The sequence below is a fragment of the Lingula anatina genome, chromosome 1 (assembly GCF_051362555.1).
Source record: "Lingula anatina isolate TDL-2025a chromosome 1, LinAna3.0, whole genome shotgun sequence".
NCBI classification, from domain to species: Eukaryota; Metazoa; Brachiopoda; class Lingulata; order Lingulida; family Lingulidae; genus Lingula; species Lingula anatina.
In genome coordinates this window covers 47,561,760-47,586,393 of record NC_141767.1, presented here as the reverse complement: position 1 = coordinate 47,586,393, position 24,634 = coordinate 47,561,760, and the positions used below count along the sequence as shown (strand labels likewise).

The following is a 24,634-nucleotide window of genomic DNA, read 5'->3' as shown; positions in this document are numbered from 1 at the left end:
ATATTATCTGTTGTCATTATTATTACTATTATTATTATTATTTATGAGAATGAATAAAGATTTCCATAAAAATGTGAAATACTTGTTGCATCATAAATGTAGTTTTACGGTACAGATGACGGCCCAGCCACACTGATGCATTGGCTTGTGACAAAGTTGTTGTCTTTATCTAACGTTGTTACCAGAGGTAGTTGCATCGTTATCTTCTTTCATTTTATTTACTGAATACTTTCCAGTTGATTCCCGCGCCGCCTTCTTTCCATTTTTATCTCTACCTCATGCAATTTCAAGCAGCTTTCTTCTCGTTTACAGTACATTCCTCTGCTTAAGTATTATGAGGCATGTAAATTATTTCAGTTAATCCACAAAACATTTCACGCTCCTTATTCACCCGTGGCTGTCATTTACTAACATTACAGACTACACGAGCCCACTAAGCATTTGGGGCATATGCGTGGCACCTGAGTCTACATGTACGTATATGATGGTCGTTGCCCTCCCTTCAATTCTAACATAATTTTATGTTTGTTAATAATCAGCCTACACGATCTTTATATTTTTCTTGCACAAAGCTCACTTAAATACGTATAAATTTTGTTTCATTTCCAAAATATTTTCACCCTTTAGATAATATATCAACAGTTAAAATGAAAATGATGTTGCTGCAGACCCAAACTTGTTAATTCAAAGTTAAATGACATTTTATAGTAAACTGTTGGAACCATCGGAGAAAGGATTCGGTACACATGTTAAGGTCAGAAATGATCCACTTTTATGTATAGGCACCAGGTCTGTATTTTTCCATAGGAAATACAAGAAAAAAACATTACCGTACGGTAAGAAAATTCTTTAATAACAAAGAAAATGATCGATGCTTGAAAGATTACCATGACCCATTATTTGGGCTATTAGCAATCATTGGTTTTCGTTAACAAAGGACCGCTATGTTATAGATTTTGAATGCAACGGTAAATAATTGGCTATGTTTTGCATGCTGTCGTAACAGAATAAAAGAAACTAGTCACATTTTATTGATATCTCGTATTTACTAATCGATTTTCAGTAGAATACGTATTTGTCACCATAAACAGACAGAAACACAGTGGAAAGAAAAATGGCGATCATATTTCGAAATTAAGGACTGGTTTATGTTGTTTTTTAATCCAATTTCATTAAGAAACTCCGAAATGTTGGTGCGTATTAGTAAGAAAGGAGATCATTCAATCATCGCTGATGACCATTGCAGGTAAGTGTATCTTTGAAGGATACAGAATCTCACAAGTAAAAGATCGGCACGTCAATACGGCCCAACAGTCTACATGGCATCGTCATATTTTGGCAGATAGATGGGCATGCCTTTTGAACGAAATACTTTGTTACTAATCACTTAACAGACAATTTTACAGCCTGACAACATTTTTAGTTCTATAAACTATGTTTATGACGGTAACGGCGTTGAAGCAGCTGATCATACGTATTGAAAATATCTAAATCATACAAAGATGCATTTTTAGACTTTAAACGATCAAACAACCAAAACGGTTTGTTTATTATTATTGCTAAATTCATTGTTCGGCGAACAATCACTGAAAGTTGTAACAAATCAAACAAAAACTGGTTAAATTCACGATGTTTTTCAGATTAGGTACTCCACCCACCGAGACTCCACCGCCAAGGCCCCCGCCTACACCTCCTCCATTATCTCCGACAGACAGCATCGATGATTTGGCACAAACACCCAAGAATCTGCGTATTTCGTTATTTCAACTGAAGGACTTTGTTCAAAACCAAGAATTACTACAAGAAACCGAGGCGCCGTGCGTTACACCAGAAACACCATCGACACCGCCACCGATCATGAATTTCGACATCTTCAAAGATAACGTAGAAACCTCCCTTGAAAGGGACGTGAAAGTTACAAGAAAATCAATCAATCCTTTGGAGTTGTACCTGAAGAGCAACCCGAACTTATTATCAGATAAGAATTCAAAACGGAAAGAAAAACGATTCCGTTTCACCAAATTGGGTGCTGTAACCGCTGTGCCAGTACTTCCAGCGATAAACGCAAAAAACCCTCTACCTCAGCCGCCAACGATGAGGAGAAGTCCGCCACCGAGAATGCAAAGAGCTGGGAGCGACCCAGGCTATCGTCTTCCAAAAATGTCCCCAAAATACACCGACGGCTGTTCCTCAGGAGGGTCGTCTGCCAGAAGAGTCAGCAGTGTGGATATGGTTCATTTAAGTGGAGATCATGAAAATTACGACTTTGACGAGGAAGGTTTTTTGTTGACGAGTTCTGCTCCTGTTTCCAACTATAAACGTCTTTGGTGAACTGTAGGCCTACCCCAACTTCGACAAATGCAAGTAGGCAGACCAAAAGAGATAACGTTTTAACCAATTTAAGTTAGGGAACTTTTTATTTTTGGGACGGATATTTAATTATTGATTGGAAGTTCAAGGAGGGTTCATTGCGGAACAGAAATTACACAAAGGTTATCACATCTCATTTAACTACCGACAGACTACTTTTCAAGGGTATTTTTAAATGCTGCAGCAATTGGGATGTAAATTAGGTCAATATACCCTGATTATAAGTTGCCTTAACTTTTCTATATTTGCATAGGCAACAGATCAATGAATTATGGTGCGTACAGTGTGTTTGTATATCAATTGATCGGCAAATCTGAACTAGACCAGTTGGACTGATCATATTGTTATATTGCGTTAGATGTGCTCGTAGATAACTTTTTAACACGCCCGCAGTCAAAACAATTAAATTGTATAAATTTTTCATTTAGGTCGAAGCTTGTTGCTTATGAAGCTTATTAGTTGCCGTTTCTGTATGTGCTTGCTAATTATAATGTGATGGCAGTTTCAATCAATGACGTAGAATGCAATAAATTGAAGATACACATAAAATGATCAATATTTATTTATAAATGCTTTTCCCATCAATATGTAAAGAAAAATTTAATAATAATTTCTATTATTAGAGCAAATCATAATTTTGTACACGTTTTGCGGGGCAATAAAATATTACTGATTTTAACTTGAAATTTATTCTTAAATATACGCAAAACAGATCAAAATAAGTATGTGTCAACTACCGGTGGTAAATTTAAGGGGAGGAATATCTAGTATAAACGTGTGTCTGAAGTTTTGGTACATCGACAATGACCGACGTCCAGCCTGGGAGAAAACCTTCATGAATATGAGCTGGGTTCACAGAGGCAGAATCAGTCGCGATAGAGGGCACTTGACAAACTTGCCAGTTTCAACTTTTCTTAACCAAAAATACGGAAAAGAGGGAAAACGTGACGTTCCTTTCTTTTCACCACTCCTCCCCCTTCCCCATGGCAAAATTCTGGGCCGGCCGGTATCAAAGTAAGAAGACTGATTACACAACTGTACTCTGGCTAAGTACCTAAATATGTCGTAAAAATCCTGAATATCATAATTCATGTCACTCCACCTCTTTGTATCATTTCTATACAGCTACATGTACCCATGCAAATAAATAATGGTTCTTTTCTCCTTCTGCTATACGCACGTCTCTTTGGTAATAACTGGTATTTTCATTGAAGGTCCTGGACTACTGATGCTAACGCTGCTTATGCTACTCCTACCATCACAATGATCTGGAAGTATAAATACGTCGAGCGAAACAAATAAGTCATTTTCTGCACAAAAAAACAGCTTTTAATTTTTAGACAAGGGATATGTTTTAATTTAATTTAAACAAAAAATGACTCTAATGAAGATATTACACATTGCGGCAAGCAAATATAATAAAGCAAAGATAATATCCATTGAAAAAATGCCCCTCAGGGCGATCTTTCATACTGAAATTATTCTTGTTCTAAAATTAAAGTAATCTAAAGCCATGTGCAAAACCATATATAGTCCCGAAAATTGCAAGACTGGGTACGGACATTACGAAATCTTAGATTGGTAAATTGGGCTCTCTTTTCTTTAGAAAACCCTAAAAGTAACCATATTTAAAGAAGCATTTGTTAGAACATCATTACAGGTGAGCGCAAGTAGGCACACACCCACGCGTTTACGTGCGCCCATTCATACATGTACACACATAGCTGTGTATTGGTGCGAGCATTTGCATGCGTGTAGGCATGCGTGTGTGTGCAGGCATGCATGTATGATACTTACGCTCAGCATTTCTGCAGGCATTTGCATATCTCTGTAAGGCTGCCATGGCATCAACATGGTTGCCAGACAGGATCTGGTTCCGTATCTCCAGCAATGAAGAGGAATGTGTTATCAAGAGTGGTTGCTGAGTACTGTTCCTCTGGAATATTTTTTGCTGCACAGCATGGAGTTTGGCTGTAATATCCTTGCCAATTAACATTGAAAAGATTGTTTCAAGGAAGATGTGAGTTTTTAAGAAAGTTCTCAATGCTGCTGCATCCCACTGGAAGATGCAGCTGTCTTCTGTTGCTGTTATAGTGACCTTAAAATATATCACAAATACTTAATGTTGTTTAAGTAGTCATAAGTCTGCCGGATTGTGCAAACACAGAAACCCTTGTTCTCAAAATACTTTCATGTGGCATAAATAATGTGACAGGTTAAAATGTGAATAAACCATATAACTGCATGCACTTTCAGAGTTTCTTTACAAAGTTGCTTTTAGTTTAACTGTAGAATCATTGCCTTTTTGTGTGGCAAACCCATTTGGAACAGCTCTAAATTAAATCTGATGTGAATAAAATTCCATATGTATTTCAGTAAGTCACTTTTATGTCACAACACAATTCTTGTAAGCCTTTGGCCTATTTGACTAAAGTAAAATGTTACACAGAGATGTTCATCAAATCTTTGCAAAAATCTCCAGAAAGATATGTACATAAAGATACTGCAATATATGTATGGTATAATCTTTTCAAATCTAATTCCCTTCTTTTATTTTTTAAAATCATAATAATGATCATTATTTCAATTTTTGCTGATTTTGTGATGAAAACCCAATAGGGTTGTTCAATTATGAGTTGTTCAGTTAGGGCAAGGTCACAGTACTTAACTATTGATACCTAAGCTACCTGGAAATGTTTCTGTTTATCTATCACCTCTGGAGCACAAGCCTCAAACTCTGGACTATCTAAAAACTGGTGTGGATGGATAGGATGCAGTTCAAACTCTTCACAGGATACTGAGAATCTTGGAAAATAAACAAATTCTCTTTCAATCTCATTATGACAATTAAGTAAGTTCAAGTTGCTGAAATAGAACGAAATATGAGATATTTCAAATGAATGAAAAATATATTACTAGTATCATGGTAATCTTTACAATTTTGAGAGAGGTAATTTTTGCTTACAATTAATTACACAATTTGCTTTTGATGATCTAGCTGTGGGAAGTTTATTGTTTTCAGTGGGCAGATGGGAATTTTTCAAAGAAAATAAGAATACACTTGCCTTTTGTACAAGTATACATTATTACTATGAGGTGGTGTTTGGAGTAGAATGGGAGAGGGAGAGGACAAAAATTGAAAAGCAAATTCCTAACATTTTCCAGTGAGAAAGTTGGAGTTTTGAAGGTCACTGCTGCTTTTTATCAGACATTCAAAACATTTCAAATAAAATAATGCAGTTTTTTCTTCAAGGTGAACATCATTCAATTTGACACCTACCCTAATCTGCAATTTCCATGGGCTTAATAGCAGGCCATGATACCAATGCTTCTAGAAACCAGTCCTTAATAAGGAAATTGTTCCCAGGGAAGAAGCCCTCAACTCATTTCTGACAAATGAGGCAGCAATCCAATATTTTATCAGTTTTCTACTTAGGTAGGACACATTGGATTCCATATGTCACTTAGTAATATACAGACTCAACAATGACAAATGGACAAAGTCAGTGTCTGTTAAAAAACACATACTAGAAGCAACTGAGTATAAGTGCATATTTCACTGTGCCTTTTTTGTGGGACCACATATAGAGGTACAGAGTAACATAAAATGTTGGGTTTTTGATATTAACAGAAGATATCTGTTTATAAATAATGAAATTATGCTGACTAAATCTTATGCACAAGGTAGGAATTTTTTCTGTGAAATATTTATCACTGACACCATGTCCATACATGTGTGTCTCTTTCAGGTCATTATCAATATTCACACTAGGAAAAAGTTATACTGTATGTGTACAATAGTAGCCTACCTTTTATAACAAAAACATTTTATAAAATTTTAGTGTTACAATTTCTAAAGCTAAAATAGATAAATTTCTTTATAATCTTCTAATTAATTTTTTGTAACTTTCTATAACTTTTATAAGTTAATTTGCTTCTTTTACTACATAAGACTTGTGTATAGACCATGCAGGCACCTCTATGCTTTGAACCAAGATCAGATTAGCTTGTGTAAAATGTACAAAATTAATATTCTTTGTAAAGATTTACATTACGTAAACAAAATAACACATATTTTATATTCCTCTGATAAACATATGTATGTGCAAACTTGACTCACACCATCAATCCAAATTTCACCCAGTGTAAACATGCTTCAAAAAAACATACCTTCCACTGACCACAATGGACAAATACTGACCACACACTGAGGCAGTCTCTTCTGCATAGGTTTCACCATCCTGGTATGTTCTAAGTTCCCCAAAAGATGTCAGTTCTCTAAAAGCAGCCCTAGGCACATGGTATGGCTTGAATAACTTTTGGTACAGTAAATCTAAGTCTGCATGAAAACCAGATGGATATAAAGTATAGGCAATGTAGATAAGATATGAGATGTTGACTAACATGAAGGATACATGCCAGAACATCACATCAATAAAGCAGGATGCAAAAATGCTCCATAATGTTGTCAATAAACACGCCACTATAACCAAAGAGCGCATAAAAAGGCTATGATACTGGGAATTACTCGGTGCCAAAAATGACAGCACCAGAACCAGATTGGCCAATTGGAACATAATGTGATGTGATTCTGTGTAGTCTTTGCAATCGTCAATCACAGTCTGATTCACCGTTTCACTCCACATGGTATCACTGCTGTTACCTCCTTCATTGTTCTGATTCTGGGAAAGCATTGTGAAATTGCCAATATCCGAGTACATGTTCAAGAAGGTCAAGAATTTCATTCCCACTTGTGTATTTGTTTTATTATTGAAAGTCCTGGTGCCCTATAAGTCTTTGATTGATTGTTCACTGATGTATCACTGTCTGTTTCAGGCTGACAAAGACTGCCGGCCTACAAATATATCTACCTCTGCATTATATTTTGTTTTGAAACTCTTTGTCCTGTACACTGTTGCTTTTTCAGAAACATAAAATTCAGATATGTTATTACAGGTATTACAAACCTCTGCACTTGGATATCTGGTCAGCTCCAGTGAGATTTGAAGATGTCAGCTGTGGCTTAATTTCTGAGAAATGCAACAGCTGCTTAGTAATAAATACTGCTGCCCACTGATTTGAATCTTCAATTTCCACTGACATGTGATGAGCCCATTGTGAATCCTGATTCCAAAGATTTATCTACTTTGAATGTGCTGAAGTCCAACTCCTTGAGCAAGTCTCAGTAACAGCCAAATGAAAATAACTGATACTTCTCACTTTCTGTCCAACGTCTGCTCACTGGCAGTTATATAAGTCCTGTCCACCCACTAGAAGAAAAACAGACCTCAGACAAATTACCTTCAGTACTTGTTTCTTTTCCAATATTCTTGTTTTACAGCTCTGCTGAGAACCCATCATTCAGTTGAGAGGCTTCATAGTGACAAAAATAAAATTGTAATCAAGCGATGTAGTCATGATGCATATTCCATCATATGACAGGCCCAAGCTCACACAAAGTATGTTTCTGAAAAGAGAAAATAATGAAAGTGAAGTCAAAGACTGTAAGAAATACCTCAGATTAAAAATTCAAAACCCTCAGCTACATACTTCAACAAATCTGTTAAAAGTTTCCTAACATGCTCTTCACAGTCATGCAATACAAAATCTATGATATGCCTGTGCATGCATATACTCAAATATATATATTGTGTAACTCAACTCTCTCTTTTGCCGAACAAACAATCAGATATATTAAAACAATTGGAATGCACATTTCCAAATTGAATCCATTGTAATCTTCATAATTTTGATCATAAAAGCCATGTTAATGCTGCATGAATCATTGCCCTTTTTGCCTTTTAGAGATGAAAAAGCCCATAAAATAAGCAATGACAGCACTTCTACAAATTGGTTTTGGATATAAAGACTATTTTCCATTAGTTATGAAGGCCACATAGTCTGGCATAAAAACTCACAACATGTAATGGGTGTGGCCAAATACATGTACATTGTGCAAGTGGCTTACATGGTAAAATGGTAAAATGGACCTTGCATCATGCCAAATGCCACACACACACACACACACACTATGCATGCTAACAGCTGGCTCACTATGTAACCTATCCCTAACAGATATATCTTCTATATGGAGATGAATTAATCTACAATTTTCAAAAGTTTAAATGTATCTTCATCAGGAAAACTTCCCCCAAGTATCTTTTGTACTGGGATGATTTGACCATGAAAAACCATGAATAAGTCAAAAAGTGAATTATACCTCTGTATGACCAGAGGCACGTGTACATTCAAGGTACCTATGTATTTCACATGCATTCTTACCTTCCTTAGTAGCCGTCAATTTTAAATTTTTCTTCAATTAATATACTGAAATTCTGTACCAATTCACTGGGGGAAATCTTGTGGATATGTGAACCTGATCCACTTACATTTAAAATGACAATACAAGTGCAGTTTTCAGGCAAGCATTGATGAAAAAAAACATTTGGCTAAAAACTGTGTGTGAGTGATGTCCATTAACAGTCCCTGGGGATAAAATAATCCATGCTTTAAAAACATTTCATGGCTTTCATCTGATGACACAGAGGTGCAGATGTAGCCACTTAACACAGAAAGCAGTTGATTGGGTTTTTTTTCAAGCAGGGCCAAAATGGTTGAACGGGGAGGGGGGTTTTAGTAGAATTTTCATTCTTAAAAAATTAAAGAAATTAAGGAGCATTAAAGGGTGGGTCAGCAAGCCCATGTATCTAGCTGGTCCTTTTGCTTACATTGTATAGAGCATAATGCAAAGTTAACTTTACCCTGGCAGTTAGAATGAAAAAAAAAAATATTGCAAAATATGTACAACTAAGGAAGAAGTTGTACAAATTATCCATCAATTTTTTAAAATAAGCTCATTTTTTCCTTAGTTTCCTGAGTAAAAAAACTAATCTGAAAAACTTGAATGTAATTGTATTTGTTGATTTTATTAATGAATTGTCAATGTCAACCAAGCACACAACTGCACAGCATTAAGCTGAATGCTGACAATTTATTGGAATAATACATTTCCTGAAAGTATATGGTGTGATTTCCTGGCAAGTTAAATGTCACAATCTCAGTCATTTTAAAAACTCACAGAGACAGTGATTTCTCTCAAGGCATAAAGGAAATGAAAGAAGATGATTTGCAAGTAACCTCAGCTACTGTATCTGCGTAGGCTGCTATCCTGCCTGGCAGATAAAGCCAGCTGAAGTTAAAAGATAGAGCACATAATCCCTTGTAGATAGATGGCTTACATAATATTTAGAAAAATGTCACTGCAGCTGGTGCATAAAGGTAAAAAGGTAGGTGTGCATGGTGCTACTAGTACATGCACATGTACACCTAATCTGCATATACCAGGGTACATAAGTTAGAGGTATAAATGTATTCCTCAAAATTATGTAACTTTTAAAACAGACTTAAAACAGGTTTTAGATCTGAAATAATCAGAACTACATCTACATCATACAGTATATACTAATTTTTTCTTAAAATATCTGCCAAAGGATATAGGATATGAATATATGATTATTCAGGGGTGGATCCAGGATTATTTGAAGGGTGGGGGTTTGGAACGACAGGCCTGGGATGTGGGCCAACCATAGCCCCCTTGGTGTGGGGTTTGGGGCCTGCCCAAGGGCCCTGAACATTTTTTGGTGTTTTGGAGAGCAAACAATGCCCTTTGGTACGGATTAGAACTATGGTTAAGTTAATGAAAGTTCTAATATCAAGAGGGGAATGTTGGTGTGATGTATTTTTCAGAAACCGAAGGGGGGTCAGGACCCCCCTGACCCCCCCTCTAAATTCACCACTGTTATTAAATAACAGTTTTATCCACCAAGTAGATTCAGGTACCTATAAGTTTTCTAATGAAAAAAATTAGTCAAATTGGAAATATATGAAAAGATACCCAATGAGATGACAGTTAAACTCCCTCCTATTTTTTATCCCACCTACACCTACTAGTATGAGGTTTCTTCTTCAAATACTGAAGCACAAGCAGTGCAATCAAAGCAGCATTTGAAGACTTGGATTGTCATGCACAGATTTGCAATAATATAATATCAATACTTATAACCTACTCAGAGAGAGAATTTTCATAATCAAAATTTTATTTGTAGTAACAATCACCAAATCATCATAAATAAAGATTTTTAAAAATATTCTATAAGTATTAGAAGTATCTTAAGCTGTCTTATCCATTTTTTTACCTGCATCTTTGTACACAACTTCATACATCCATCTCCTGATTAAATTTAAATTTTGCTCATCATACTTGGCTCCAAAAACAGTTGCTAATTTTTCAGTCACTTTGCTCATGCAGTGCCTTCTTGAAGAAAACATGCCGAGTTGATAATAAAAGCTGTCAGAGAAACAGTTCTATGGATTCATGAAAACATTTAAGGAGCTGTCCCAGGAGCTCAATCTTGTTTGCAGGTCAGACCAAAAAAATCAATCAAAATATTCTGGATCATTGCAGACACACAAGGGAAACAATATTAAAAACAGAAGTATTCATACTGTGACACTTATTCTTGTAGGCAGTATCATTTGCATTGTCTGACTATTATCACAGCTGTGGTGTAGAGAAAATGAAAATCCTAAGATCAGATTTTTTTAAAATATTTGTTACATCTAGCAAAGGTTACAGACTTTTTTGATAACACCATTTTTGCTCTAGTAGTATATTACAATATTATTTTAGCATGTTATCATTCTTTTTTACTTTCTGTGATGATTTTCCCTAGGTGATAAATACATGTGCAGTACTAATTTTAATTAAAAGTCAGAAGCCCCTGTTCCCAGAACTGTTATAATTTCTATCATTTAAAAGTACCCAGTGAAACATTTTCAGGTTATCAGGTTATTTTTGATGACAAGAATTCATGCCACTTATCTGTTAAAATATTATCAAAAAGTATTACGTACTTATCTTTAGGAAAGTTTGAAAGAAAGTGGTTTACATGTATGTACTTAATGTGTTTAAAATCTTTCGATTTGTCCTTTTGATTTTCCTGATTGATCAGCTGCAGTAACAGCTTTTTGGCAGTATCATATAAATAGACAATTGGCTTCATATTAACAAGAATTACACTTAACAAAACGATCCAGAAAAATAGGTTGTATTTAATATTTAGAAAGTATATTATTCAAGTACAGGTAACTCAGCATGATGAAACTTAACAAGACCTTGAATATAAATTTAGTCACAGGCAATTAATACATAAATTGTGATCTATAGGAGCATTAAAGAGTCACATAGTTCAATGTCATTTACTTATATCATCAAAAAGCATCTATCACTGCAGATGAGCACTTTCTGATTTAAAGGTATTTAAAGAGAAATTGATTTCAATACATTATTTCAATAAGTAAAAATTGAACATATTAACTGGTTTTTTATTCCCCATTAACCTAGAGATAACATGTTAAATGCCATCTGAATGTGCATCGTACAACATGCACACACAGGTCACCGGGTGAACATCTATCAAAGAAAAATACACTAACTTATCAAGCCACACAGAAGCAAGGCAGTTATGCATGCAATGCTGTTTGAACAGCAGTGCTAAATGATACAGATTAATTGATCTTTAAAGGAGAATCATGTTTACACAATAAGGCCATTTTCACATTGAGTGGTATACTTCACTGGTCCAGTGGGAGGCAGTCCACTTTGACAGGTTGTAACATGCATTTATGCCACATGAGGTCTTATTTCTTTTCATAACTTCTCCACAGGTTTGCTTCCTGTTGTTTGGTCATTCCGAGCTCTGTTTAGGTGACTCTCTTACATAGTAGCCAAGCTATAAGTTGCCATATACAGACAAACAGATATGAAAAAAAAATAATGATATAAACAATTAAGACTTGCCCTGTGACAAAATTAATGACATACATATAGCTGAACTAAGCTGAAGTGCAGAACCATAAAAAAGCCTTATCAAAAACCTACTGTGGGTATATGGCCTGCCTAATTGAGCAGATTTCAACACATCTACAATAATAGATAATATATACTTCAGTTAATTATTTATTTCCATAAACATATTATATATGATGCATGCACTATGAAAATTTTACATACCCACCTGCACATACAGTATTCTGTTTACAGTAATATAATAATTCTCAACAGAACCACAGCAATATCTGAGAACCATATTGCATTGGCTTTCCTCTTGTGGAACATGTAGTATGTATTTAAAACCATGGAGCCAAATCACTTGAACAGACTTACATACACAAACTGTATATTATGGTCCATTACAGCACATATTACCTGCAAAATGTCACATTGAATGAACTGATGCAGGGTATATGCCATTTAAACAGCACTTACAGGGCTAAAGGTTACTTAGGGCATAATCCAAAAACTCCAGGCACATCAGGCGTGTGCTTTGAATGCATGCAACTGTATGATTGCACTTCAGGGCACTCGCTACCTTTTAATTTTTCCTTTTTTCACAGAATCCAGAGACAAAACCAATTGTTTAAAACAAGCCTGCAGCATTGCATAACAAAGTAAAATGTTCACTTCATGCATATGTGTGCATGCATGATTAGTGCTAAATTTAAAAAACAACCACTACCACATGCTACCACCTGCTAGAATTAACATTATGGACAAACATTTTAACACACTATTTGTTATTCAATTAGAAAGTAGTTATGGCATCATTTTGCCTGTTCAATATCAAAAATCATCATTGTTACTATTGATCACTACGTAATGCAAAAGTGTAAATTGATATCTAATTTAATTTAATATTTCCTTGCTTCCTTTCTGATCATCTCAAACTACAGTAAGTGCATAAGATCTAGAATGAATCATTTACTTTTATATCCAATCATTCATTCATTAGTTTCTTTAATAAACAAGGTAACAAACCTGCCAAATGTACAGACCTAAAGCATAAAACAATGATGAAAGTGCACAAAGTAGTTTTTTTTTTTTTTTTTTTTTTTTTTTTTTTGTTGATTTTGATGCAATATTATATTGATACCAGTAAGTACTATTTGTTTGGATATTTTTATTACTCAACATTATTTCATGTTATATAATTATTTAACACCATTAAAGGACCTTTCAATAAAAGTGGTTGTCACCAATTTTCTAACACCATACTTTTGTGTGTCCTTAGCTTTAGCTTTCATTTGCATTAATGAAAGATTATTCACAACCAAATGTGAAATATTAAAATTTTTGTAGATCCTTCAACATGACAGAAAACTACAAAGGGAATGGCTGATCAAAATTGCATAATGCTAAAACACCAATAAGTCATAATATAATATAATATAATATAATATAATATAATATAATATAATATAATATAATATCAAGAAAAGAACATCAGGAGCACAAACTCATAAATTGATTTAAAAACGAAATGAGTAAGGCTGGGTACTAATTACATGATAAAAAGCACTAGCTTTTTTATTAGTTTGTACGCTGAAAATATCAGGATATCAGGTGAAATATTGAAAATCATCCGGTTAAGGTAACTGAAAGCTGCATATACATGCAAAGGTGAAAGGCTTATGAAAGCTCTGTGTGTGTGTGTGAGAGAGAGAGAGAGAGAGAGAGAGAGAAAGAGAGACTGTACATAAAAAAGTAAATTTAAAAAACCAAGGCTATAAAGGTTGAAAAATGATGATTCCTCCTTTAATTGGGGTGGGGTGGGGGGGTGGGGGGGAGGTAAACCATTCACCTGGACCCAGCTTTTATCAGGCTGAATGATATAGTGGAACCTCTCTTTTGCCCTCAAGTCATGGTTACTCCAGGCAGATCACACTTCAGAAAGTTTACAACACTGTTTAAAAAATCTATGAAAGTGGGAATTTTTAAATTTCAACGAAAACTCAGTGATTGCTGACAAGGCCTCCTAAGTAGCAGGTGTGATGTTTATCTGTCTTCTAAGAATCCCTTGCGTTTTGATAGGAAAAATGCCATAAGCATTTAAATTCTCAAGAGAGTGGTTAAGATAAAGTAGAAATGATATAGAATGTTATACTAGGTATCTATCAGTGTTTCTGATGCAAAATGGTTGGATGATATGACTAATAGCCAATTGATTACACTACACATAAAGATTCTATGCCAAAAGTGCCTCAAGAGAGAAAACAGCATCAGCTAATTTCTAAGAATGTGAGAGGACTTAAAGCCTATACTTCCCACATTGTATTATAATACATTTATCTATATCAAAAGTTCTGTCAGTTCTACTTAATCAGTCAGACCTCTTAACAGTACACCAATATTGGTCTGCTACACATGTGCATGTAAAACAACAGAACAATTTTGACTATTTTATTCAAATAAATTCAAATAAAAGCAAATAATTTATAAAAAATTTTAATAAAATTTATCATTTTTTAAGTAGCTCATAAAAATTGACCACCCTGTATAAATGTGCATGATTTGCTTTTGAGAACTTTCAAATCTTGAAATAAACCATCATGATGAAATAATCATCAATTTTGTTGGAATCTAGTGTATTATTGTAGCCAAATTATAACAAGACCACATCACATAGGCATTAATTTTATCTTTAATTCTGATAATTATGCCCATTCCATTAAAAAATGAACATGTGCTGCTGAATTCACATTCAATATCATAACAAAATAGTATGGACCTGGTGCATATAAGGTGTGTTAATTAAACCACTCTCCAGTGACTTTATTTAAAGCAGTCACTCTGGTTGAGGTCATTTAATTACCTCTCCTAACTATAATGTCTAGCTGCCAATTCACCAACCAAAAGTCAGTTTCTGATAAACAATGGTCTCGGCTCACTTAGTACATAATAGTTTTAACACATTCTTCTAATTGATCCATTGACAGACTTCCTGCATAATACCAAATAATCGACTTTCTTCTTGCATTATGAAGGTACAGTCACATAAAAAATGACTATATAAACTGTCAACCCAACAGCAAGAAATACAGACATGGAAAACCTTACAATACTTGGTTTTACAATGTAACAAAAAAGTAGATCTTACTCGATTTTATATAACAATACATCTTAATTCATATACATACATGTATACATATATATATAAGTTATTGTTATCTAATAGTTTATCTGAAAGAATCCAGTTTCAGAGAACTAAGAGTGCCTCACCTACCTGGTGTATGTTTCCAATCACCACCTACAGGATGGCACAGGTTATAAACAGGTGAGTTTTTGACAAAACTCTGAAACCCCAGTTTGTACCAGGGCAGGTATTCAATCTTTTCTGTACAATCTCATCTGTGATGCCCATTAAGGCTTGCATTTCTGCATGGAAAGTCCTAACATGTTAGACTACCCTGCATGTATACAATATCTCACTTCCCAGGATTCAATATCATTTTGAGTTTCAGTGCAGCAGCTGACAGAGGCTGGCTTACCTTTCTAGTGTCTGTATATACTGCTACAGTGCCTTTGCTTACATCATTGTGTTTCTGCAACTACTTGAAACCAAATGGTATACTGTATGCTGACTACAGAAGAGAGGTAGAATTCCAGAAGACACTGAAACTCAGGGTAAAATGAAATGGGAGAGATTGTTCAAATAATATTTAATAAAATAAATCAACCATATGGAATATGTTGCTGGATGAACAACTTTGATTTAATTCAGGGCCAGCTAGACAGCATCTCCATTAGCTAGCTAGAATACACCAACAATAAGGCACAATACAAAATATAGTACCAAAAGGATCAATTTTGCTGCAGTTATTATAATATTTGCTCTACACTTTTTTTTCTAAAACAGAGCATGTCTGCAAAATTGCTTTTAATAATTAGTCAGAAATGAACAAAACCCATTGCACTTGAAGCCTCTCAAACTGTCTGTATCTCTATGTCAACTAAAACAATTTATCTGACACACAATACTAGACTAACCTGCATATCAACTTCAAAAATCTTTGATGTATAGGGAAAATCCTATAGTTTGTCTCTGGGCTGTCTCTTATAACAGCCGAGCCTATAAAATTAATGTAATCAGCAACACAGAGCTCTATACAAAATCAATATAACATTTATTGCTAACATGCACATTTCATAAAATATACAATAGAAGTATAAATATTTTGATGCATCTAGAAAGATCTACATAATAGTTGTTGAATACAGTCCGAGCTTTCGGCCCCTGGGCCTTCTTCGGGGAATATGAACAAAAAGTAAAAAAACGTAAAAAAACAAACTCCATGGATACGTGACGTCGGTGATGTGTTGAAGACATGCGGTGGTCCAAAAGCGTGCTATACGTAAACAACGTCAAAATTACGTAACAAAGAAAAAAAATCAATACTCATTTAAAAAACCATTATCCCTATTGAGTCCATTATTCAAGGTGTTTAGTGTTCTTATAAATTTCTGTTCGGCGATCCGTCTTTGTCTAGTGTCGTTTAAGTTTCCTTTTAGAACGGTGACAGTGATGTCATTAACTGAGTGGTTCGGCGTGTTGAAGTGCTGTCCCACTGGTACGAAAAGGTTTTTGTTGTTAACAGTGCAGCGGTGGTGTCTAATTCTGTCTTTTAATTTCTGGCTTGTTTCTCCGACGTACATTTGATGGCATTTTTTACATCTTATCAAGTAGATGACGTTCTGAGAGTCGCAGGTGTATTTTCCCCTAGGGATGAGTGTCTTGCCTCCCGGAGTGATGATGGGGTTGTTAATAATACACGGGCAGAGAAGGCACCTTCTGTTGTTGCAAGGAAATGTGCCCGTAACGCCAAGGCTGTTATTGTTAACCAGGAGTTTTTTCAGATTAGGGGGCTGTCTGAAAGAGACGATAGGTGGAGAAGGAAAAATGTCTTTGAGCGTAGTGTCGGAGTCAAACATATGCTGCAAATCCCGCGCTATCCTTTTAAGGTGGTAAAGGGCGGGATTAAAGGTAACTACTAAAGGGACCCTTTCGTGGGTGTCCTTTCTTTGGTATTGGAGAAGATCTTTTCTTGGGATTCTATTAGCTTTACCCATGGTTTCTTTGATCATTTGTGTGTCATACTGCCGTCTTTCAAAAAGCTTTTGCAAATCTGTAAGCTGTTCACTCTTCTTTTCGGGTTCCGAGTTGATTCTATTATATCTTAAGGTCTGGCTAAACACAATGGATTTTTTGATGTGTGAAGGGTGAAAGCTGGTGGGATGTAGGTAGGCCGAGCGGTCCGTAGGTTTCCGATATACACATGTAGCCAGTCTATTGTTTTTTATAAAGACAGTTGTATCCAGAAAGTTTTGTTGTATGTTGGAATAGTTAAGAGTGAGGCGTATCGACGGGTTTTCATTATTAAAAAGCTCTACAAATTTTTTGAGGTCATCTTCTCCGTGTGTCCATATAAGGAAAATGTCGTCAATGTATCGGACGTAGAATGTGGGTTGTTTTTGGGTCTTGCCTAGGACAGATTCTTCTAAGTTAGCCATAAACAGGTTTGCGTATTGAGGGGCCATTCTTGTGCCCATGGCCGTTCCTTTTACCTGCAAAAGAAACTCGTTTTCCTTGTCGAACTGGAAATAGTTGTGATTAAGTATGAAATCAGTAAGTTTTGTGATTGAATCAGGCTGAAGTTCGGTCTTATGTTTACTATTTCTTAAAGAATTTTCAAGTGCTTGGATACCATCTTGATGTGGTATGTTAGTATAAAGGGCTACTACGTCCATGGTAACTAAAAGCGTATTATCGGGTAAATTTTCTACCATTTGGATCTTTCTTAGAAAGTCGGTAGTGTCCTGGATAAAACTCTTAGTATCCCTGACGATAGGTTTAAGATCTCTTTCAATTAACCCTGATATGCTTTCTGTAAGTGTGCCGATGCCAGAGATGATGGGTCGTCCGGGATTTCCTTCCTTATGGATTTTAGGCAAGATGTAAAAAATACCAGGTTTAGGATCAGTCGGTATCATTTTAGTCAGAAGCTGTTGGTCATTGTGTGGAAGCCCCTTAATGAGTTGATTCAGCTCTTTTTTGAAAGCGTTAGTAGGATCCGTATTGAGGTAGGAGTAGTACGCTTTGTCATTTAGTTGGCGGTATACTTCTGTGTTGTAGTCAGTTTTGTCCATGATGACTGTAGCTCCGCCTTTGTCTGCTGGTTTGATGACGATATTTTTGTTTTCTTTGAGGGAGCGTATTGCCTGGCGTTCCTTGAAAGATAAGTTATACAAGGACTTAAATTGTTTTCCCAGGATGTTGGACCTCATTCGGTGACGAAAACTTTCGATGTATCGATCCAGTTTACTGTTCCGGCCAGGTGGTGGAGTCCAGTTTGAAGTTTTCTGTTTCGTGGTGAGGTTCTGTATATCTTGATGGTTGTCTTCTTTATTGTGGAAATATTCTTTGAGGCGTAATCTTCTGAAGAAATCTTCCATGTCTCCGCAGGTTTGGATAAAATCAAGTTTTGTTGTCGGGCAAAAGGATAGACCCTTGTTAAGTACGGATAATTCTTCTGTTGAAGGTCTGTATGTAGATAGGTTGACTACAGTGCTAGTAGACGGTACGCTCTCGTCTTCTGAGATTCCCAGCGAACGTAATTTTTTACGCTTATTTTGGAGGTGGCGTGCGATCTCCTTGTTGTATAGCTCTTTAATTCTGGTTTCAAGAGGATCTTGGGAATTAGTAATCATAGACTCTACTAGGGTTTCTATTTCTTGTTTAATCTTATTCCTGGTGTTGTATAATACATGAGTGAGGTGGTTACGTAATCTTGCTGCCGTTTTTAGCATGAGTTTTTCAGAAAATGAGGTCTTATACGTGTTCTGAAGAGGGTTCTTGATCCTAAGACCTTTGGGTATAATATTGTTCTTTTTGCATTTGGAAAGGAAAAAGATATCAGAATCAAGTTTGGCCTTCTTACTTACGTATCGTAGAAGTTTGATGTGTTCCGGTGTGTTACGATGCTGGTTGTCACTTTGAGGATTCATGTTGATTCACCGTATAGATCTTGGTAATAATAGAAGTATAAATATTTTGATGCATCTAGAAAGATCTACATAATAGTTGTTGAATACAGTCCGAGCAATACGCCAGGCAATACGCCAGGCAATACGCTCCCTCAAAGAAAACAAAAATATCGTCATCAAACCAGCAGACAAAGGCGGAGCTACAGTCATCATGGACAAAACTGACTACAACACAGAAGTATACCGCCAACTAAATGACAAAGCGTACTACTCCTACCTCAATACGGATCCTACTAACGCTTTCAAAAAAGAGCTGAATCAACTCATTAAGGGGCTTCCACACAATGACCAACAGCTTCTGACTAAAATGATACCGACTGATCCTAAACCTGGTATTTTTTACATCTTGCCTAAAATCCATAAGGAAGGAAATCCCGGACGACCCATCATCTCTGGCATCGGCACACTTACAGAAAGCATATCAGGGTTAATTGAAAGAGATCTTAAACCTATCGTCAGGGATACTAAGAGTTTTATCCAGGACACTACCGACTTTCTAAGAAAGATCCAAATGGTAGAAAATTTACCCGATAATACGCTTTTAGTTACCATGGACGTAGTAGCCCTTTATACTAACATACCACATCAAGATGGTATCCAAGCACTTGAAAATTCTTTAAGAAATAGTAAACATAAGACCGAACTTCAGCCTGATTCAATCACAAAACTTACTGATTTCATACTTAATCACAACTATTTCCAGTTCGACAAGGAAAACGAGTTTCTTTTGCAGGTAAAAGGAACGGCCATGGGCACAAGAATGGCCCCTCAATACGCAAACCTGTTTATGGCTAACTTAGAAGAATCTGTCCTAGGCAAGACCCAAAAACAACCCACATTCTACGTCCGATACATTGACGACATTTTCCTTATATGGACACACGGAGAAGATGACCTCAAAAAATTTGTAGAGCTTTTTAATAATGAAAACCCGTCGATACGCCTCACTCTTAACTATTCCAACATACAACAAAACTTTCTGGATACAACTGTCTTTATAAAAAACAATAGACTGGCTACATGTGTATATCGGAAACCTACGGACCGCTCGGCCTACCTACATCCCACCAGCTTTCACCCTTCACACATCAAAAAATCCATTGTGTTTAGCCAGACCTTAAGATATAATAGAATCAACTCGGAACCCGAAAAGAAGAGTGAACAGCTTACAGATTTGCAAAAGCTTTTTGAAAGACGGCAGTATGACACACAAATGATCAAAGAAACCATGGGTAAAGCTAATAGAATCCCAAGAAAAGATCTTCTCCAATACCAAAGAAAGGACACCCACGAAAGGGTCCCTTTAGTAGTTACCTTTAATCCCGCCCTTTACCACCTTAAAAGGATAGCGCGGGATTTGCAGCATATGTTTGACTCCGACACTACGCTCAAAGACATTTTTCCTTCTCCACCTATCGTCTCTTTCAGACAGCCCCCTAATCTGAAAAAACTCCTGGTTAACAATAACAGCCTTGGCGTTACGGGCACATTTCCTTGCAACAACAGAAGGTGCCTTCTCTGCCCGTGTATTATTAACAACCCCATCATCACTCCGGGAGGCAAGACACTCATCCCTAGGGGAAAATACACCTGCGACTCTCAGAACGTCATCTACTTGATAAGATGTAAAAAATGCCATCAAATGTACGTCGGAGAAACAAGCCAGAAATTAAAAGACAGAATTAGACACCACCGCTGCACTGTTAACAACAAAAACCTTTTCGTACCAGTGGGACAGCACTTCAACACGCCGAACCACTCAGTTAATGACATCACTGTCACCGTTCTAAAAGGAAACTTAAACGACACTAGACAAAGACGGATCGCCGAACAGAAATTTATAAGAACACTAAACACCTTGAATAATGGACTCAATAGGGATAATGGTTTTTTAAATGAGTATTGATTTTTTTTCTTTGTTACGTAATTTTGACGTTGTTTACGTATAGCACGCTTTTGGACCACCGCATGTCTTCAACACATCACCGACGTCACGTATCCATGGAGTTTGTTTTTTTACGTTTTTTTACTTTTTGTTCATATTCCCCGAAGAAGGCCCAGGGGCCGAAAGCTCGGACTGTATTCAACAACTATTATGTAGATCTTTCTAGATGCATCAAAATATTTATACTTCTATTATTACCAAGATCTATACGGTGAATCAACATAAAATATACAAGGTACTGTGTGTGCCATTCAGAGGTTCCAACAGACTCTTAATGCAATTATAATCATGTGCAAGTAATAGGATTTATGTTCTTCTCATTCCAAAAATGCAATCACTATGAACAATGAAAAGTAATTGCAACATTAACTTTTCTGGGAACAAGTAGGTTCTTTATTTTGTTTACTTAAGCAGAAAACATATCTAAATTGATTTTTTCTAAAGCAAGCAGCTTTTATTTTAGTCTAGCTGTACCTACCTCATTAATATGGAAGTCAGTGGGACAAGTATTTTTTTTTTCTATCAGCCAGGATTTTTGAACGGTGGTATAAATTTTTTAAAGAAAAATGCATCAAATCTGAATTTATTTCTTAGTTTTTTTTTTAAACTTGGTCTAATGGATTGGCAAATACATTTCATTGACCTATGTTATCAAATTTCCACAAGATTTTTGCTTCCACATTCAAGTGGGTTGTTGAACCTGGAGTTGATAGTCTGAGAACAAACCAACTGTTCATTTGATGTTGAATATGGTGTGACAGCCTCAATTTCTATAAATGTCCTTTTTTAGCAAAAAAGTATCAAATACAATGTCCATGAAAATATCTTATTACATTTAATGAAAGGACATTTATTTCAGTGATTAATCCAATATCTTATTTTCATCATAATTTTGTGCAAATCACGCACAAAATAATACAAATTACTATTACATTACTTAACATGTACAAGTGTATCATGTACAAAATAAAATGTCAACAAATCAATTTATTTGAGATGGATTTTCTATGTAGGGAAAATATAAGCTTAAAAACACTTGTTCAGGGTTTTAATGTGCTTCATCAAAAAATCAGATATATACATGAATCTATAATTGAATAAAAGGACATCCTTACATTTCAAACTGAATTTTTAATTCTAATCAGAAAAAGTGTTTTGCTTTTTTTTTTCACATATTGGTACATTGTACAGGTGCTCTGCACCTTTGTTACCATAGCCTGTTGGTATGGATGGGCATATAGATTGATAACTATGACCAACTTCCTGCTAAGTTGTTGATGTCAGCATATCCCCAACACATCCTAGCACCTCCTTGGCCATGGGTGTTGTTCAAATAAGTGTATGTATAGATAACCTGTCAATCAACTCAAAAACAAAAGTGGCACACTTTAACACTATCATGGGTAACTAGGTAACATAACATAAGAATAACATAAATATGTTTTTTTTTCTGAAAATGCCTTAGAGATTGTGAGAATTAAAAGAGAACAAGTTGTCTACCACTAAATTTGCAGTTGTGCCCAAACAACCCATTTCAACAGATTTCCACTGATCATGTCTTTAAACCATTGTAGATTGTAGATAGACAATAATTACTCCCTATGTCTTCATTTACTGTCCTTTTTATTTTGATCAGCACAATAATTGCAATGCTTGTTAAAATATATATGACCCACAATAAGGTATCTTATTTTTAATTGAACTCTCTATTACTTTTTTGGCAAAGTTACTGACACTGAAAGTGAAAACTCCATCATAACTTTGCCTCAAGTATAATTAGACATTTCAATACATAGGCCATAAAATAAACAAAAAAGAAAGGAAAACACTAGTATCACTACTGAAAAAATATGCGATGAATGAACATGAAGCCATTGGAATACTTCACTGAATCAAATCATAAACATACTATACTTTAATCACCCACCTTTTAGCTTTCTGATCTCAGCTTCTGGCACTACATTTAACTTTCAAGATACCACAAAAGTCGTACAGCCCCGACATGCACAAGGAACACAACTCTTACATCTCCTCCATCCCAAGAATTATTGAATTTACCACCAAATGCATGACTAAACAACAGATTTTTATTTCTACAATATCTACAAACACTAGCGTGCATCTCCCATGTTAGAGCAATGCAAAATACATGTACTTAGTGTACACTGTATTTTATCATTCTCACACTCTATCTACTTTAATTATCAAATAATGCAATTTAATTTTCCATTCTAATAGACAAACGTGATCAGATGTCCCAGAAGTCAGATATCCACTTGGGCATATTAATAGATCGCAGATGATGAATACATTCTACATCAAGGATGCCATGGTCTTACATGTAACTTTGATATCTTAGAGGTTGGGGGAGATAAAGATTAGTAAGGTGACCTGTCTGTTACTTCACTAGGCCTGATCCCCAGAGAACAAAAGAAACTACAAATCATTTATTTATACTATCTTTCTTCAATTTTTTTGCACAATAAAGCAGACTAACATCACTTTACAGCCAGCAAATTCAAAGGAGGGGGTTCTTTTTATGAAAAAATGGACCTTTGACCATGAAATCTACATGTACCTTAATCAATTTTTATCCAGAGTGGACCTTTTTCCAGCAAAAAGGACGGTTCATTCAAACATCTTGAACCCCTCCTGGCTACATGTCTGCTATATCGATTTGTTCTACTTTAAACTTTCAAGAGTCATATGATGTAACGTTTGTCAAAAGAGCATGTCAGTTGACTGCATCATATAGTTTAGAGAACATATAGCATGTGGTCTAGTAAGTGGCTTTTGGCCAATTGCATTTCACTTTCATTTCACAGAAATTTAATTGCTTTATTTAAAGGTACATGTACTGGGTACATGCTGTAAATTTGATTTGGCAGGAAGATCCCAGATCAGATACCTTTAATCTGAGATCTGTCACCAATGTAAATGAGGTGAGACACTTACTACTAGACAGAGATCTAATAGTGAGTGCAGTCTGCTGATCAAGATGAAGTGTACTGTAGTATATTCTTGCAGGGGCCATTCCAGGATTATTTGAAGGGGGGGGAGGGGGGGATTGTAACTAAGATCCAACCACCACGATTTTCTAGGACAATGCCATTTAACAGGCCTCAGATACGAAGCCAACTATCACCCCCTTGGTGTGGGGTTTGGGGCCTGCTCAAGGGCCCCAAAATTTTTTTGGTGTTTTGGAGAGCAACAGTGCCCTTTGGTATGGTTTAGAACTATGATTTACCTAGTCAAAATTCTAAGAGAGGGACATTGGTGTGATATATTTTTCAGAAACTGGAGGGGGGGGTCAGGACCCCCCTGAACCCCCCTCTAAATCCACCACTGTTCTTGTACATTGAACAGCATCAAGTCAAGCT

General features: G+C 35.8%; 2 protein-coding genes across 7 annotated transcripts in view; one reads left to right on the top strand and one right to left on the bottom strand.

Annotated features, from left to right (window-relative positions):
* Window positions 1-826: 826 nt before the first annotated feature.
* LOC106163223 (uncharacterized) lies at window positions 827-2,769 on the top strand. The gene is made up of 2 exons (XM_013540741.2): window positions 827-1,246; window positions 1,641-2,769. Exons 1-2 carry the CDS (start codon window positions 1,149-1,151, stop codon window positions 2,329-2,331), a joined length of 789 nt encoding a protein of 262 aa, XP_013396195.2. The 5' UTR covers window positions 827-1,148; the 3' UTR covers window positions 2,332-2,769.
* Window positions 2,770-2,914: 145 nt separating this feature from the next.
* LOC106163243 (popeye domain-containing protein 1) overlaps window positions 2,915-24,634 on the bottom strand; it is a 29,899-nt gene continuing 8,179 nt past the window's right edge. For 3 of the 6 annotated variants that reach the window (XM_086999442.1, XM_086999441.1, XM_086999444.1), the window contains exons 2-5: window positions 6,541-7,837; window positions 5,058-5,175; window positions 4,168-4,468; window positions 2,915-3,638 (exon numbers count right to left, since the gene is read on the bottom strand). In XM_086999442.1, the coding sequence (XP_086855568.1) occupies window positions 3,541-3,638; window positions 4,168-4,468; window positions 5,058-5,175; window positions 6,541-7,115 (1,092 nt within the window). In that variant the 5' untranslated portion in view covers window positions 7,116-7,837 and the 3' untranslated portion in view covers window positions 2,915-3,540. Of the gene's footprint in view, window positions 3,639-4,167; window positions 4,469-5,057; window positions 5,176-6,540; window positions 7,838-15,491; window positions 15,699-15,756; window positions 15,881-16,255; window positions 16,352-23,181; window positions 23,538-24,634 lie in introns of those variants that run through there. The other 3 variants (XM_086999440.1, XM_086999439.1, XM_086999443.1) reach the window with 3 other exon arrangements.